This window comes from Zerene cesonia, chromosome 15 (genome assembly GCF_012273895.1).
Source record: "Zerene cesonia ecotype Mississippi chromosome 15, Zerene_cesonia_1.1, whole genome shotgun sequence".
NCBI lineage: Eukaryota > Metazoa > Arthropoda > Insecta > Lepidoptera > Pieridae > Zerene > Zerene cesonia.
In genome coordinates, this window is record NC_052116.1 from 1,927,129 (window position 1) to 1,945,976 (window position 18,848).

The window sequence follows — 18,848 nt, forward strand, 5'->3', positions numbered from 1 at the left end:
AAAAATATTTACGTTTGACAGCTGATATAAGACGTTTGACAGATTAACATTTCTTTACACGCATCAATGTTAAATTAAATTTAAAATTATCAATGTTTATGAGCAGCTAATTCCCATCGTTTACAATACATCAGTCTGATACATCGTTACGTTAATCAAGCGGATTTATGTCGCTGCATTTATTTTTTTGGTGCCAACGTCGCTTGTTAGAGTTTCTCTCTACCTATGGATTAAAAATGATCTGTTTTTATCGAAAATGTAGATCTTCATCTATAAATGAAAGCTAAAAAAAGTGTTCTGTAAATTACTGGCGTACTTCCACTGCGACTTACCATCAGTATCCATTAAGTACCATCGGTTTTTTTTAGAGAATGTATGCATATAGTCTACAATAAGTCCTAAATTTAACATAATGAATTTATAATAATTTTAGTTTCAATTATAAACGGTTAATATTTTAGGTAAGGTTAATCCTACTAATATTAAAAACGCGAAAGATGTAAGTATAGATGGATGTTTGTTACTCTTTCACGCGAAATTCTTATATTGTATATATAATATGTAACGTCTCGTCGCGATTATTGGATCGCGCCTGATATCATTGAACTAAAACCTAATTATAATATCTTGAACCGACTAAGTAAAACGCATCTTCAATCTCAGGTGTTATTTTCAAAGGTTTCATGTAGTTAATACGTTACTTAGAAAAAAAATACTTGACATTCAGTTATATTCTAAGAAAAATAGATTAGTTCTGTTTAACTTTATTACTGATACGTGTTTATTGTCGTTTAGTAGAGTCCTTGTTGTGGCGAGTTAGGTGCTAATAATCAAGAATTTTCGAATTCTACGTCAGTGATGACATCGCAGAATTTTTTTATGTTACCTTGACATAAGTAAATTATAAGTATGGACCATAGTATGTATACCATATATACCACAGTATACTTTAAATTTCTAGATTTTAAGTAGATTGATCTACACCACAAAATCCATTCCATAATGACATAAAGGACTCAATTCAATTTTTTATTATTATAATGTTTGTAGCACAGTTCCTTCATTCACTTGCAAGCATGAAATATCGTAGGTATTTTAGTATATAGAATAAATTTCGCAAATAAAATTAACTTCAAAAGTTAAATTCACTCCATTACAAAACCACTAAAAGAAAAGAACGTACATACGTTACCGTAACGTTATAAAACAATACTAATTCCAGTGCGGGATAACAGAAATGGAAAAGAAAAAGCGTAAGCCGTTATAAGTCGTCTACGCTACACCATCACTTTCCGACACGAAAATTAGAACTGCTTTACTTTTTTTGTACATTTTATTAAAATGATGCCAATTTTTAAAATATTCTTAATGAAAGTAGAAACGATTATCGTTCTCTTCGTCCTGAGTCCTGACTGCACTGCAATTTCCCAGTAATAAATGATGTTATGAGACGCCCGAGTATAAATCATTCTCTACCATTAATCTTTTCGACTATATTACTAGCCAGTAGCTACTTATTACAATTTTCCTTAGGTTTCCTAGAAGAGAAATTCATCTCCGACAGTTGGAATTCAATTATTGGATCTAGAATAAGTAAATAATATATATAGGGATTTTAAGTTTCTTGGCAAATATCATAACAATAGAAAATATTTTAAAATATATTTTCATGTTTATGGATGTTCTTAATGGATAAAGCGGAAGGTTGTTTATTACATGTTGCGTAATCATTCTATAATACATATCTTCGTTTTATTAGAAACTAGCTTTTCGCCCGCGGCTTCGCCCGCGTAGAATTCGCTTATATCGCGCGACTTGGTATTATCTTCGCATTAAATAGCATGGTTTGTTCTTTCCCACGTTTAGCTCTATCTTCATACCAAGTTTCATCAAAATCGGTTTGACAAAAACGAACTTTCATACAAACTTTCATCCCCTCTTTCACCCTTTCTACCCTTTTTTCGCGATAAAAAGTATCCTATGTCCTTTCCCAACTTCAGTTCTATCTTCATACCAAATTTTGTCAAAATCGGTTCAGTGGTTTAGGCGTGAAAGCCTAACAGACGGACAGACAGAGTTACTTTCGTATTTAAAATATTGGTAGGGATTGCATGCATGCCGTCGTGATATTATACTTACTGCAAATCTAAAACAAACTTATATTAGTGTTATTACAAATGCAAATTTTGTGGTAGGTATTCCCTAGCTTGAAGAGAAAACCTAAAAATTACTGACAGAAATGACAAAATATTAACCCTTGTATTTTTATTTATAATGTTGTTATTGTAATTATTAATAAAGCTAATTTTAATGAACTCAAATAATGATGTCAAAAAAGAAAATAAATCAATTAAGTAATTGAATTGTAATATAGTCTATGATTTATTAAAATGCTATATAATTTTTAGTCGAACATGCAAAAATAGTTACTTATTATCTCTGTTAATTTTCAATTAACGCTTTCAATTGAAATATAACTGCAAATATTAATATTTAATACAATACATTTGTCAGGTTCAGGTCAGGTCTCAATCAGGTGTATTTTCCCCTTCACTATTAAAAACGATAATGTTTTAAAAACATTAATCAATAATTAATAATTAAAAATTTCAATAATTCAAATATAAACTCGAATGATATGTCTAATGCAACGCAACGGGTGAGCATTGATTATAATAATAATAATAATAAGCCCGCAGGGCACCTTGTGGCGAGGTGTCGGGGAGTAGCGACCCCGCGGACCCGAATGCTCCCGGGGGAGGCCCCTGTCCTCATCTCCGGCTTGCCTTAACCGGCCGGCCGGAGTGAAGCCTGACGAGGACAGGACCCCCACCTCTGGCTTGCCTTAGCCGGCCGGCCAGAGTGGAGTCGCGAGAGCTTTTAGCTCGAAGGGTGGATGCGAAGCGTAAGTGGCGAGTGGGCACGTGATGCTGGACCCTCAGGGAGCGCGTGATCGTCGTTTAAAGTCCAGCGACGCCTCTCCACCCTTAGCTGCTCATGATATGTTGCCCCCTCGTCGCATTATTGCAGCGACTTTTATAGGGGGCCCATACAATGAGAGGGCGAGTCACCGCCTGCCAACAAAGTTTTACTTCTATTAAGTAGAAAGGGAGGTGCCATAGTTTCCATAGTTCCCAATACCAGTCCATTTAGCATCCCATTTCATAAACCAGTTTTTAAATTTCCATATCTTGCAATAGTACTACATCGGCCGCGGACTGCCTAGGGCTGTAACTCTATAGTGCAGCCATGGGCAGGCTGCGGCTGATGTCACATAACACATTAAAAATCTCAAAAGGGCCTCTGCGTGTTGGATCTGTGTCCCCACGTAAGCCTTCCAAAAGACCGGGTGCCTTCCTTCTGGGGGTACCCGAGTATTATGGAGATGAGAAACATAATAATAATAATAAATTCTTTATTTCGGGGTAACAAGGACCCAATATCACATTTTATAACAATTTTACAAAAAGAAATTCACAAAAACCTAATTACAAAAGTTAAAATTAAAATAAAATAAAAAGTAATTATAATTTAAATAATAAATAATTTAAATAATACATGTCCATTCAAAGCTAAAAATATTTTAAAATTAAAATTAAGAGAAACACACAAAAAAAAAATGTCTTGATACAATCTCTTTTACGGACTTGAAACCCGGCATAGGGTAGAAGGCTGATTACATTATAACTAGCTGCGCTCCGCGGTTTCACCCGCGTAAATTGCTTATATGTTATTCCAGTTGTCTAGCTGTCTACGTATCAAATTTCATTGCAATCGGTTCAGTAGTTTATGCGTGAGAGAGCAACAAACACACACATCCTTACAAACTTTCGCCTTTATAGTATTAGTAGGATAGTAGGATTCCTATAGAAATTTAATTGCAGATTAAGAATCGAATCATAAAATGGAGATTTATACATTGGTATACGTTTGAATTTAATACCTGAAATATTGTTTAAACTACCATTATTGTACTCAATTGATAACATACAAAAAAAGTAAAGTTTTTTAAACTGGTACAAATCTGGCAAAAACTAATTTTATTAATAGAGATACACTAAAAACTAAATGAAATTGGGGTTTAAATATATAAAATATATATAATATATAGATTCGCCCCGCGAAATCTCGTTGTTTCCTTCTCTCCTTACAATTACAGGCATATAATAGCCGAAACGATTTGTACTTCAAAAACAACAATAAAATATGTATCATCACGCTAAAAGGGAATACCCCAAAATAGGAACGCGGAGACGATTTTGCCAATTAGATGTTCCTTTAATATATCAACTATTTCATCACAAACTATTACTACTTCTGGTCGTTATCACAAATCTCCGTAATCTCCTCGCTAAAAGCTAGCATCCGCGCTTTGAGGCCAACCATTTCCTGGAACACTTTCCGATTCCGAATCACAGTGTTAGTACTGAGAAATGCGTTATTCTGGGCCGGTACACCCGAAACGCGGTGCTATACCTCCGTTATAAGATGTCGCTGACCGCTGTGATCGCCTTGTTGCGGGAATGGATATTTCGAAACTTATAGATAGGCGAACTTGCTAGTTCTAGAATATAGACGATAGGAGATCAAATTGAAATCCCAACATTTTGCAATTTCAGGCTCCTTCCTTGGCAGTTGCTTGCAATTTCTTATTATTAAGAGTTTCTTATCATTATTTATACGTGTATTTAAATTTTGCACAAATTTTCTAGTACTATCAGAACTCCTACAAAAATGTATACGTTAAGTTTATATTTGGCAGTTGGCGATGGAGAATAGCAGAAGTTTCGCTTTATAAGGATAAAGATTGGTGATCATATATTTGCCAAAAGTACATAGACAAGTGTAACAGACATTTGCAGGTAAATACTCCACTTTGCTTTAATAATTAATTTTTTATTAATAAGATAGCATGTACCTACTGTGTTTTACATAATAATTAAAATTATTAACGATACCAGTTTATTGACGGAAAAAGCAACTTTAAAAAATCGAACATGCACTTCATGAGGAAACGAAGTTAACATTAAACCATATTTGAAGTAATTTTCATTTTAGTACAAAAATGAAAATTACTTCAAATTAGCTTTGCTAGCGTAGCAAAACATTCTGCTGTCATAACAAGTTGTTAATTAGGTCATCCAATTATTGTGAATAGAAGTAACGTTTCTACGAAAATTGCTTAAATTTCTACCTATTATGCAATTTGTGAATTTATCTTTAATATATTAATATTTTTCATCTTACCTCCATTCCGACTAAAATATGAGTGAAGAAGGATAATCTGATAAATTGTCTTGAAGATATATAGGCTACTTTTGTTGGATAATAAGACAGCGCTTGGGCACACAATATCGCCAGATGGTAAGCTGACATGTTGAATGGAAGGAGACTCCCTTAGGCGAAATGTTCAACCTTCTCTTGAAGATCTCCAGATTGTACTCGTCGGCGAACACAGACTCAGGAAGCAAGTTCCAGTCCCTAGAGGTTCGAATGAAGAAAGATGTGTCATTTAATAAGTGTTATGTTTCCAGGATTAATTTGTGTATCTATAAGTTTCATTTTACAACATCGTATATAAATTCCTGTAATTATTTTACATGTACGAAGTGCTGTCTCATTTATAGAAATTATATAGCCTTTATTTAATGAGTCGTGATGTTTTTAATAGCCGTAGGTATCTTTAGATTAAGTAGGCGATTCTCAGTTAGAGATTCAACAATAGATTCGAGTATGCGTTATCCCAAGTCCCTTAGGTTAAAAGGCAGTAGTTGAGTCACAATTTATTAACAAATATCACGCATAAATTGAAATCATTCATGACTAATCGTAAATCAAAACATAAGCATTATACAAACGAGGGGGGGGCAGTCGTTATGTTTACGTTTTAAGGGTTCACAAGGGTTTTTGAGTTTATTGATATTTATGTATGTAACGACTTGGCAATAAATTAATCACGATTTTCTTTCTTAACAAATTATATGCAGATCCCATATCCAAGGGATTATCTCGAAAGATGTGCATCACGCGATAGAACTGGGTCGAGTCCCTCCATATCACGCAAACCCATCTCCATTAGCAGCACGTAATTATGTCAAATACTCTAGAATCAAGTGCATTGTGATCAAAGTTCAAGATAAAAATAAAACAGTTTTAAAATTTCAATATTTTATTAGTTACATAATAACAGTTTAATTCCATACAACAAAGTATGCGTACATTTAATCTGATTCAAAATGAGCTATATACATCTTCCAAGTTTCACTTACACCTAAAACGGAAAGTGCATTAACCTTACCAAATCAGCTATGGACAGACATTCAGACGGTTAACCAGATGACATTACCTCTAAAACTAATCAATGCGACAGTATCCTATATTTAATTGCATTGAATTTTCGTAAACCGTAGAACGCGCTATAGCAATGTAATTTCAGACTTTACTTTCACAGGAACGTATCTAAATATGCTAATAACCCTCTAGTGGTTATAAAAGTCCAAAATTACGTTACAATTTCACGTCTGAGCAGGCTCCTTGGACACTAATGACAACATGACAGTCGAGCTGTGCTTACGACAATACGAAACAAAAATAGAACATGAATCGGTACAATAACACACAATAATTAATAACACGATATTTAATGCACTTTACACATATTTTGCTTCATTGTCAATTACAATAACCATTAAATAGATCTGATCATTCGTTCAATAGCGATTCATATTGCGATGACTTTAAAAATGCAGTGTATAAATATAACACATAGATTAAAATCAATCAGTCAAAACTTAACATAATTATAATCTAAAATAAGGCAAGTAGCTAAATATTAAAATTACCAATATACTTAACGTTTATACAATAAAATATACCACTAATAGTATGTATGTACATTAACAAATTTATATAATAATATCATCGTAGCAGCTTCCGTTAAGCCGATTATAAAAGCGTCTTAAATTAGTCAGATTTTATTTATAATTCAATGTATTTTATAAGAGCGGGTGTTTACTGTTAAATATTCAATACATTCATATATAACTTAATATATATTTTATAAAATTAACGCGACTGTTAAATATTTCACTACACACGATGAATAATCCACCCGCTTTTATAATAACGTTTGTTTCATTGCAGGCGATTCGATCTTAAACTCTAATGTAAATACAATGGCATAAAGCACCCATTAATTATCCGCGTGAGAAATGGATTAGCGTTTTAATTCGATTAAATGCTTTCTTTATAAGCTGAGTCATTATCTATCTCGCTCTAACACAGCCGAGTGCGTGCGGTAGAGCGGGACGATACGATTAAAAAACTTCACACTGCAAACAGTTCACGGGAATAATAATAATCAATACCAACGACGTATTTATAATGGAACAGCTTACCGAGTAAAACAGATTTAATTATAAAATACAAAACCCATTTTCCGCATCGCAAAACGTTATAAGTCAGCTGCACTCGATTCTATACTATTCAATAACGTTCTCTATCGTTTTTACGTTTAATGTGATCTTAAAAGTGTGTACTAGTGAGATGTGATTCAAGCTTTGGGCAAGAACCGGCTTAACTTAAATAAATGGAAAGTCGTCGATTGTTGAGAAATTATATTGGCGCAACGTTTTATAACCAAATAAAATTTTGTGATAATTGTCCAAGTAGGCATCGATGGAAGTGTGACATGAGATTTTTTCAATAGATATTAAATAGGCATCTGTATAAAATATACTATCGTTTTTGATTAATACACTAGCACGTCTAAATATTACAAAATGTTTAGATACATTGTAAAAAACCCTATTAAATTTCTCTGTAAATCGCTTTTAAAAAATTAATTGGTCTCTCAAAATAAAATCGTATGATTCCATGAATTCAATACAGTATAATTATTAATCACATATTCAAACTTCAATCATCGAAAACTTCCAGGAACTTTGTGGCCTAAAAAATTTACGTTGTCTATGAATCCTTCGCTGCTCATCCACTAACCATAGGCTATATAACAAACGGCCATAATTGGAAACGCAAAACATGCGTGTTGTCTATGACACAGTATAGTTAATCCACGTATAAGCTCTTTCCTCGGAAATAACTGTAGTATCACCGAGACGCCCGAGCGGCATACAAATGACGAAATACAAAACACCCATACATCTTTCAATTGACTAAATGTTCCCATTCGTTACCGCCATTACGTGCATTGCTTGTTATCCACGAAACAGTAACCCAGAATTCAATAATAAACGCATTTGCAAATTTTTCATGTGAAATATATATCCTAGTCGCATATATAATTATGTCGGTAGATAGTTAGGATGCTAGAGAGTGATATAAGCTACTTATTACTGCGGTGAAACATCTTATTCCCGTTTTTCTTTAAAAACTCGGTTAAAGACGCGGGCTCAAAGCTAGTATACTTCAAATTATCTTAGCGACCAGATGATTTCCAAACGTATTTTTTAACATGCAATATAATCTTAGTGCCAGCGACCTGCCGTCACACAATCCATTATCCCAAACACGTGTCGACTTTTATCACTATTTCACAAAAACCTCTCCCGGCCCAAACGCTTCACGTGTCAAATGACAAGTCTAAACAAACTATACATACATAATTAATTATCATTCTTTTACTTGAAAGCAAAATATTTCGTAAACCTATCTATGTAATTAATAATTAATAAATTTTACTGTTACAGTAAATTAATAATTTCGATTGGACAACATTGATTAAAATTTCAAATGCATATGTAACTTTGAAATCCATTCATATGTTTTTTCTAATAAAAGAAACTGGAACGTCTACATAGCACCCGTCTAGGCACGCAAATCACAATCTCATATTTTCTCTACCTAGATATTGTCTTCCTACCTAACAGATCTATGCACCATCTTCAGTCGTATATTTTTCCAATGATAAATATTTATATTTTTGAAATATTGTACTTAAAGATAACATCTTCCAATAAGATTAACACTAAATGACATTAAAATTTTAACGTAAAAACGTGGAAGCATCAAAAGTAAAAACGAACATAAAGTTATAACTTTTGTTCGTTTTATTATATAATATATTATATCAGTAAAATCTTTAATCTTATTTGATACGATTTAAAGTTCACAGAATGATTTACTTATCGTATACACATAATTTGTTTCCAATAAAAATACCACGCTACGATTCAAACAATATTCTAGAATACGATTTTATACCGTTAAACAAAACGCTTAAACACAATTCTGGAATACGGAAACGTTTTTAAACAAATCGAATACGAGATCTTTTTAAAAATCGAATTATAATACCGTTTGACAAAACGCGTGTAAGCCAAGCGCGACCGGTAGGTACGAGAGCGGCTGGCTCCGCGCTATCTCGGCGAGATTACACTTTTTATTCTCAATTCTGGAAATGCTAATCACCCGAACCAGTTGATAGTTTGCGTCGAAGGCTGTTTATGTTGCGGTGCACCTTCCACGAAACGAAAGCGAGACGCTAGTGGGAAACGCGATTATCGTAATAACCTCCAGGAACTTGGCCCTTTCCGATTCGAAGCGTTCGTACAAAGCGCGCTACTTTATTACTGATATCTAATTGTTATTGTGCGTTTGATAGGTTCATATGTATAAACGTGGGGTTGTAATATATAAATTATTATCACACCCAAAGCCGGATTTAGTCTGACATGTTGAAGCATTTTACCTAATATCGTGAGATATTTTTATAGAGGATTACAGCTTTACATATAAATCGGTATCGGTATCTTTCACGCAAAACAGCCGATCGGATTTGTATAATTTTTTTTTTGTTTTCTTTTTTTGTCCTGAAAACAGGCAAGGGTGGCAACTGTAATTTCTTCGTGTTTTCTATTATTATTATTTAATTTATCTAACGTTAATGTAAATGAATCATAATCGCTATCAGTATATTTGATTGACCCTGTATTGCGTGTTGCACTAACCAATACTATTTTAATCCAACTATTGACAACCCTATGTTAAATAAAAAAAAACACACTTTGCCTACAACAACATAATATATCTACAGTTATATTCTTCACGCATAAATTTACGCATATTTATTTCCGTAATTAAACAGTGCACGACAGGCTACTGTAGCATCCCACAAAATTCATTCACCAGCTAAAATACAATGAGGCTAGCTACAATAAACACAATCGATCGAGCAACGCGAGCCACTTCCGAGAAGCCACACGGTACTCGTATAAGACCAAAACACCGCATGACGTTTTCAATATATAAATATTTCCCATTTTTTACGTTACTTAGTCCCCATTGCTGGCTGGTCGATATTACTGCGTAGAGATAGAGATACATTATGCTAAATTATTAAATCTTATTATTTCTTTTTTTTTGTATTTCAGTTTGTGTACAACAAAGTGTGAAATCACTACACAGTATAAAGTCGCTTTCTTTGTCCTTATGTCCCTATGTATGCGTAAATGTTTAAAACTACGCAACGGATTTTGATGGTTTTTTTTAATAGACAGAGTGACACAATAGGAAGGTTTATAATTATAAAAATATTCATTAAACAACTCCAAATTAACGCGTGCGAAGGCTCGGGCAAAAGCTAGTAAATAAACGACCCACCGCCGCTACAATGTGCAACACAACTAGAACCTCTGAACACTAGAACCTCTGAACACTGGTGTTTCCTCAAAGATATTTTTGCATTATGATGTCGAAAATACGCATTATACTGTTCGTCAGTGATAGCGGTTCGGAGAATGCGTTACGTAAGCCAACGATTAAAAGAATAACATTGGTCATCCCCTTTGTGATCGAATTTCTAATTGATGTGTGCAAATATTAAGCAATTTCGTGAAAACATTATCAACTAGCTGTCTTTGAATATCTTTAAATAATCCCGCAATAAGTTTGTTTAAGATTGGATCCAATGTTCGAAAATGATATATATTGATAATGATTACTGTTAATATTAAATTATAATTGCAATATTTTATATACGTATTACAAACACGAAAAAATATTTTCTTCAATTTAAACTAAAATTGAAGAAAATTTTATGATAGATTTCTATATTTAAATAGATCGATTCTATTCTCAAATTACATTCTAATAAAATGTTGTGACTATTGTTTAATAAACACACAATAAAATAAGAATCGTTCAATCGATTGATAACAAACATTGATTATTATCGTAAGCTCGCGCATCTCTCCAGGCTTTATTCTAAAGATGCAGCGAACATCCTGTTCACATCAAGATAGTCTAATGTTTGATTCCTTTACAATTTGATCTCAGATTGAATGCAATACAAACTCTAAACTTCACCGATTAAATGATACAATTTATCGTGTATCTAGGAGACGCAGTTGAATCGACTAGATGCACAATCGTTTAAAACTTATCTTACGTGAACGTCAATTAAAATGTATAGTAATTTTTCAGATTGGGTATATCTAGTTTATCAACTACGCTCAATAAAATTTGGAATAATGTACAATACGAAAAATTTAAATTATGTTTAAATTTAAATGATGTTTTAAATGATGTTTAAATTTTTCGTAATCAATGCCGCGCGAACAATGATTTTCATTATTTCATATTTTCGAACAACATCATTTTTCACAAATGGAATATTATATTTTCAACTACATTTTTTTTCACAACAAACATAGAACATTTTTAATTAACACATTTAATACCATTGACTACTCTACTAGAGTCTGTCTTCTCATATAGAGAACAACGAACATTACCTATTATCAATGGAATCTATCATCATACCGAATCACTCCCAGTCTTCGTCACTCGAGGACTGTTGCGGTGAGGACTGGTCCCCCGGCTCCGGTATCACGCTGGCGAGGGTGTGGAGGACAGTGCCCCCGGCCCTCTCCGCCCCGGAGATGCCACGACGCCGCATGGACAGCTTCGCGTGAAGGTCCGCCATCAGATCACCTCCAATGGCCGGCTTAGTGTCCTGTCAAATGAATATAACTTAGGAATCGAGACAGCTTTGTCGATAATTTTTGTATAAGTCACGATAAATTGAGTTAATTATCGTGAATGATGACAGCGTAGTATCTAATCTTATCTAATCTAGGGTAATAATAGTATTGATAATACGGATATATACTTCACTTTCTTTTTAGGATATAATGCTTAAAAATAAATAAGTTAGTGTAAGATTCCATCGATGTAAACTTTTGAAGAAATTACAATTTCTTCATATTTCGATTGAATTTGATCAGAACTACATATTAGAAGAGAAAAACAGTTAAGATTTATTTATTTACGTAACAGGGTAAAAACATATTTTTCAGTGGCGACGTTTATCTGAAAAACTATCTGTATGGCATTAACATTTAAATACCAAATTAAAATAGCAAAGATATGGCTTGAAATATTTTTTCGAAATCACGGACCATGAAAGTGTTACAAATAAAAAAGAAATATGAAAACTGCAGTCATAATAAATAGGAAATAATTCTATTCATGAACAACTGAAATATGAAATGTTTTCTTGTATAATAAGTGAATTTTCCACTTATAAGAAACATTTTCACGGTCAGGGTTGGCGCCGTTCTATTTGCCAAGAGAAAATAAATCACTACTGAGAATTTATACAGGGTCCTTTTATCGTGGGATACAAGGTCAATGACATAGTGATAAAAGTTTAAATGGAGATAATACAAAAATAACAATCAATTAGCGGAATAAAATGTACTACAATCCGTTATCGGGTTGTTATTGCTTTTCTAAATAATTCCACAATCGAACAATTAAAAAGTGCTTCCAGGAATGACACTTAAAAAATCAATGAGTTTAATTTAACGACGTGAGTAAGCGATGCAATTTTTTATATATTATATTTTTTTGTTTCTCAGTACTGAGTAAAATTTGTTTGCGGTAAAACCCTTAAGCGGCGATATAATAACGATGACAGGACACTTATCAATGCAACGCAAGATAGAGGTGTACAAAATGCATAACACTGAAGTCATTGAGTTCGCAGAAGGGTCAACAATGTCGTGCAAAACGGACGGATATATATATTCTGTTAGCTCAATCTTTCCACACTTAACAATAACGAGCGCTATCTCCTGGCAATTTGCCATAACAGGATAACGTTCAATTGAATAATTTTAGTAATAAACATTTGGGCGTGGACCGCTTCGCCTCTTCCTTTTTAATGCCGGGACATTCACGAGCAGCTACCGAGAAGCGATACAAAAAAATACGAGAGTGAAGGCATTCTACGTAGTGCAAAATGTAAATTCTTAAGATGGTCATGATCATTCCAAGGATTCGTAAGTGCGTACGCGTGCACTTGTGTTTCGGTAATGGTAATCGTAATTGCTGCCTTCCTGTAATACATACGAATCCGTCAAATAACACGGACGCTTACGTATCAGACGCCGATATCGGAGAGCCGGTTTCACCGATCGCACCTTACCGCGGCTAGTTATACAATTTCAATGCGGTTGTGTTACTAAACAATATAAATGGGAGTCAGTTTAATGCAGTCTTTCGCCACGGAGGAGTTGAAAGCCGACGTTTAACCGCCATGACACGGTCATTTTTTATTTACCTGACTTCATAAAGACCCGCACTAACCGAGCATGCGGTATTGTATGGAACAATGGCCATTTGACACGGCTCCGAGATGTCGCCCGCTTGAACGTACAGACATTCTTTACAATTCCGAATAATCGATCCATTTTACGATTCTCTAGGACTCGTTTCATTTCCTTTGTGCTAGGTTATTCGACGCTCGTGTGCTCCTATTTCCACGTACACGCCAAAGAAATTAGTTTGTGAAATGATGACGTCAGTTTACTAGGTAAAGGTTGAGCTCGCCTTGTTATTTGAGTTACATATTGTAATGACACAATCTCCACTTTGGATTGCTTAAGGTCACACACATTTCAAACGTGAGTGAGGAAATATATTAAATTTCTAGAAACCGCAACATGGCCTATTTCGCCTTTAATTATACTTTATATTTGTAAAAACCTACCAGTCAAACTGCAATAAAAGATAGATGAGAATTCTATTAATTCATACAACCGACGTCCGTTGACGTATTCAGCGAAAAATCTATAAAAACAATGAAACGCACAACGTGTGTCCAAAAGAAACACACAATCATACGGATGTCTTAATTCGCGGCGATTGATTTAGAGTCGTAATACAAAGCTAGAGAGGCTATAATTACTTACACGAATTCACCATTATATACATACACGTATTCCCGGGAAGCGCACGACAAAAGCCGACTCATGAGAAGCAATGCGTTCAGGCATTCATTGATTCTGTGTAAAAGTCCATTTGCTCGTAATTAGCGATCGATTTGATAAATTCATTATAACCGTATGTGTGTTTTCGTCCGTCATCTTATCTAATTCTAGGTAATAACCTCAATAAGTATGTACCTAACATATCTAAGAAATTCCTTATACATTTCGTCCGTCATAAGAAAAATTTCGAGCGCGTTATCAATGTCCCATCGACATATTAATTCATGCGTAGCATTCGTTTGTTTTTTTATATTGGCCAAGAGACAAGTTATGGAAGCACGACGACAAAATATAAATGCTTCAGCGAAACACCATTGCGCACGAGGGTCCCGCGGAATCCGCTGACATGTTATGGACCGGTTAGTCGTGAATTGATACGGACGCGGCATCATTACCTTGTCCGAAATATTACATGTAGGTGAATAATAATCAAACTTACAACGAGCGTCTACTCATATTTTTGTTATGACGCCAATATAATGTGAATATTAATAGATATTATGTTGAATAAAATTTAATTTATGATAAGACGATAAAAGGTTATTATTTTTACTAGAACGTTACATCAATAATAAACAAATATATAAATACGTATTTTAAAAAAATAAATAAATAACAATCGCTATTACAGCCAACCTATAACTTAATTAAATAATAAATTTCCTCTAGAAACAAAATACTTACATATTTCAGTACGTATTTCTATTTTTTAATTAGCACTTATCAACATTAGAAGTTTTACCTAAAGTCGTTCATAATATTGAAACAAAAACGACTATTGAGGAATATGCGACGATAACAAAAACTAATAGTTCCACGGAGGGAAGTGTTATCTTATTGCTGTTCCTGCCTATTAGTTCCTGTGATAAAATTCCTTTACTCGATTAAAAAAGTAGCTAGAATGGAACTAAATTCTATACAAATACTTAACCTTTGTTTATGTACAATACAATATAATAATTATATAAATACGAAACCTTTCCACACGAGACCTCTAAGCCTCTGTATTCGTACGATGTAGTATATGTTAGTTACATTCGATCTCCTTCTCAAATTCGTATTATGTACACAATTAACCAAAACATTATCATGTCATGTGGAACTCCGTGAAACTATTTTATGGCATAAAAAATGTATTGTGCTATAAATTATTTCCCTTTATTTTAGTCTTGGCCTCTGCATAGTACCCACTAATGTGAATATGTTAATAGTGTTTGCTCTTGTGCGTACACCGACGGCGCCTGTTGCCTCACAATGAATATCTTTACGCAATTTGTTTATGCGTCTACACGTGGAATCACAAACAATGATATGATTATCATTATTACGTTATCGTCTTAACATGATACCGTTCCGAGAAGAGGAATAGCCTCTACAATTATGACTTCGCCGAAGCAGCCGCCGATCGTAATTATAATGTACGATCGTTTCGTTCTAACAGAAATAGATTAAACACTTTTTATTTCAATGAGTCACCGGCGCCGGATAGTGGGGACAAAAAATTGTAGCAACGCACTCAGTGTCTGTTATATTTAGAGGTTACTTCTGTGGAAAATATATCGGGTGGATGCATTCGGTTGTGCAATGATTTGTAAAATCATCCCGGTCATCGTAAAATTAACGCGTCTACATTCTATATATTATTTTATTTTTGGCTAAGAAGATTTGTCTCGGCCTTAAAATTGTTCTAACATCCCACTCTCTAACTTACGCCACTGCGTTTTTCCGCAACTTCCAATCAAGTTTAATATCTTAACACTAAAAGTGCTTCAATCAACGTTGAAATTGAAATAAATTATACTTATTTCAAAGGACTGTTTGGTATAAAAGCATCAGTTAATGAATTGGTAGCGGCGCGCAAGGTTCTACAGAGTGGCGCCTGGAGAATTCATTCCGAGAAGCGTAGGTTTCCATCGCATTTCCACCACAAACAGGTCTCGGAAAATAAACATACTATTATCTCAGTTTCTAGCTACTGTGCTGCGGATGGATGCCTTGGACGTCTCAATGGGATCGTGTCGGAGCAGTCGATGAAAGTTTAGATAGCTTTATATCGAATTGGTATTCGTTTTTTTCTCTCAGGTTGATTGTGTCAATTCGTGAGTTTAATGCACAAACATGTCTGATTATTCCAGATTTCTTTATTATCAGCAAATACAAGTGATAGGATAGATATGAGTAATATAGTATCATCATTAACATGGATAACTTTTTACCCAAATTCAATACAAATGATCAGTATTATTATTATTATAGGTATAGTTATTTGGATGAAAACTACCAATTTCAAATTATTTTCCAAGTATTATTAATTATTGTATTAAACTTAGGTTAAAGACTGCAGAAAATTAATAATAACCGTAATTTCAATGCAGTGAAGCTTTAACAACGAAGAAAGTGCATGAAAGGGGTATAATATTATTTTCAAAATTGATTGAACTTCAAACGAACTGAATTGATGTGTCTACACGTATCACTAAGCTAATTTACTATTTGTTTCTGCAACTTGCATTTGGTCCCTGACGAGATTCCTCTGCTTGGAATTAATTTAACTCGTGCACCGATATATTTGTCCAACCGAGGTACGAGCAAAGAGAATGTTGAAGTTTGTTTGATTGGAACTACATGGGGAGTTCCAGAAGTGTATAAATGTAGATAGAGAGAGAGAGAGAAATTCAAATATTTAATTTCTAATTACCTGCGCTCCTCTCTATTATATTTATCTTCATTTTATTTTCTCTTTTATGAAGTAATTCAATGAAGCATATTTTTTTCTATATCGGCACGGCAGTGCCCCCGCCAAGTCGAGATTATAGTATATATACTTATTTTGTGTATTTTCTATTCTATACAGTGTTAAAATTTTACCAGTGTTACATCCGCTGCATTATTTATATTATATTATATTTGTTTACCCTACAGTTGGATGTTTTTTTTTTCCTTTTTTCGTAATCGCTACCTGGCGATAAGGCCTCCTTTTTGTATTTTTCTTAGGTTATTTACGCCTTTATACTACTACATATTTTTGTAACGAAATAAAAAAAAAATTAATTAATAAATATAATAATTATGGGGACATTTATTTGACAATTAATTGAATTTCATGTTCAGCCATTTATTCGATTTATAAATCTATCACCTGGTCGTTAATTTGGAATATACAAATAAGGACACATGGAATATGTGTATTTTTCCTTAAAGATAGTGGAGAGACTCTGTTATTGTAGCTAATTGGTACCTGTTATTGTCAGAGTTTGTATTTGTCCAATGCGTAACAATGTTTTGTCCCCGCTCATGAGATATCATTTCATTTGTATGAACCGAGTTTAAATCGGTGTGGAAAATTGTATATTTTCACGTTTAGACATCTCTTATTAGCTTCACCTGTACGTTTGTACGTAAGTGAATCCTTTAGACTCGATTTCGATCCATTTTAAACGGAGAAATTTAATTTAAACTTTGAATACTTATATAGGATAAGTGACGATACGATTACGTCATGAGTTTATCTTATTACCCTGATTTGAATCGCCGGAATTTAATACTTTCCTTCTGTACACTTTGTATGAGAGTAAGACAATATAGTTGATTATAAAATGAAAACGTATTCTTATTTTAAAGCTAGATTTGTTATTTAGAGAATCACAGCACACAGGAGATAAAGTACATCACAGTATATTCGGGGTCTCGTTTGAAGCAATTGAGAACGTTAAAACTGAAAATGACTTGCATGAAACGATGGTCATCGCTCCTAATTAAAAGGTCACTTCATTTGTTGTGCCATAAAGTCGTTATGCTCCAAAGATGTTTGTCAGGGGACCAGCTATGTGGTAGCAAACCTGCTAAACTGGGCCACTCGAAACACAAGTGATAGTTACCTTATCTGGTGTAGATTCGGCAGCTGGCCGCAGTTTAGCTCGACCCGCGCCGCCCGCCTGCCGGATGGCCGCCATGAGGTTTGCGTGTGCGTCGCCGCCCGATGTAGACTTAGTTACAGGTTCATCCCTATTGGACAAAAGGGGAATGATATAATAATTATGATTACATTTGCATGTTTTAAAAATGCTTTTATAGGTTTTGACTATTTGTCAATGTGAAGATAGAACGGTCTTACTATGTGTTAAAGTGACGTATAAAACTGCATTATACAATGCTAAATTGGACATGGCATAAATCTCAAAACTCGAACTCCTGTCCAGATGTACAGACAGTTTAGATTAATTTGTATTAGTAAGGGTATACATTTTCCACAGATTAAAAAACGTTTCATTAATGATATAATTTATCTCAGCGTTTCGAAAACATAACACTGCGGTCTACTATCGTGTAGGCTAACTCATAAAAATTCGTCGTCTTACTGTACTATTCGCGTAATAACTCGTCAGCGTAACAAAAACAATCTTATCTATATAATAATACACTTGTTTTGATTGTACGTTGTTATCAATTGAATCTTTCGTACAACTGTAGTATTTCTGGGAATGTATATGCTATTATTTACGGTCTTATATATGTCATAGATTGTTTCTATTTGCCCTTAACAAAAAAAAAAAA

The 18,848-nt window shown here is 33.9% G+C and overlaps 1 protein-coding gene across 2 annotated transcripts in view; it reads right to left on the reverse strand.

The window, feature by feature from the left end:
• Positions 1-11,541: 11,541 nt before the first annotated feature.
• Positions 11,542-18,848, reverse strand: part of LOC119832587 (WASH complex subunit 1) — a 33,061-nt gene continuing 25,754 nt past the window's right edge. For both annotated transcript variants that reach the window (XM_038356263.1, XM_038356262.1), the window contains exons 5-6: positions 18,173-18,299; positions 11,542-11,974 (exon numbers count right to left, since the gene is read on the reverse strand). In XM_038356263.1, the coding sequence (XP_038212191.1) occupies positions 11,786-11,974; positions 18,173-18,299 (316 nt within the window). In that variant the 3' untranslated portion in view covers positions 11,542-11,785. The remainder of the gene's footprint in view (positions 11,975-18,172; positions 18,300-18,848) is intronic.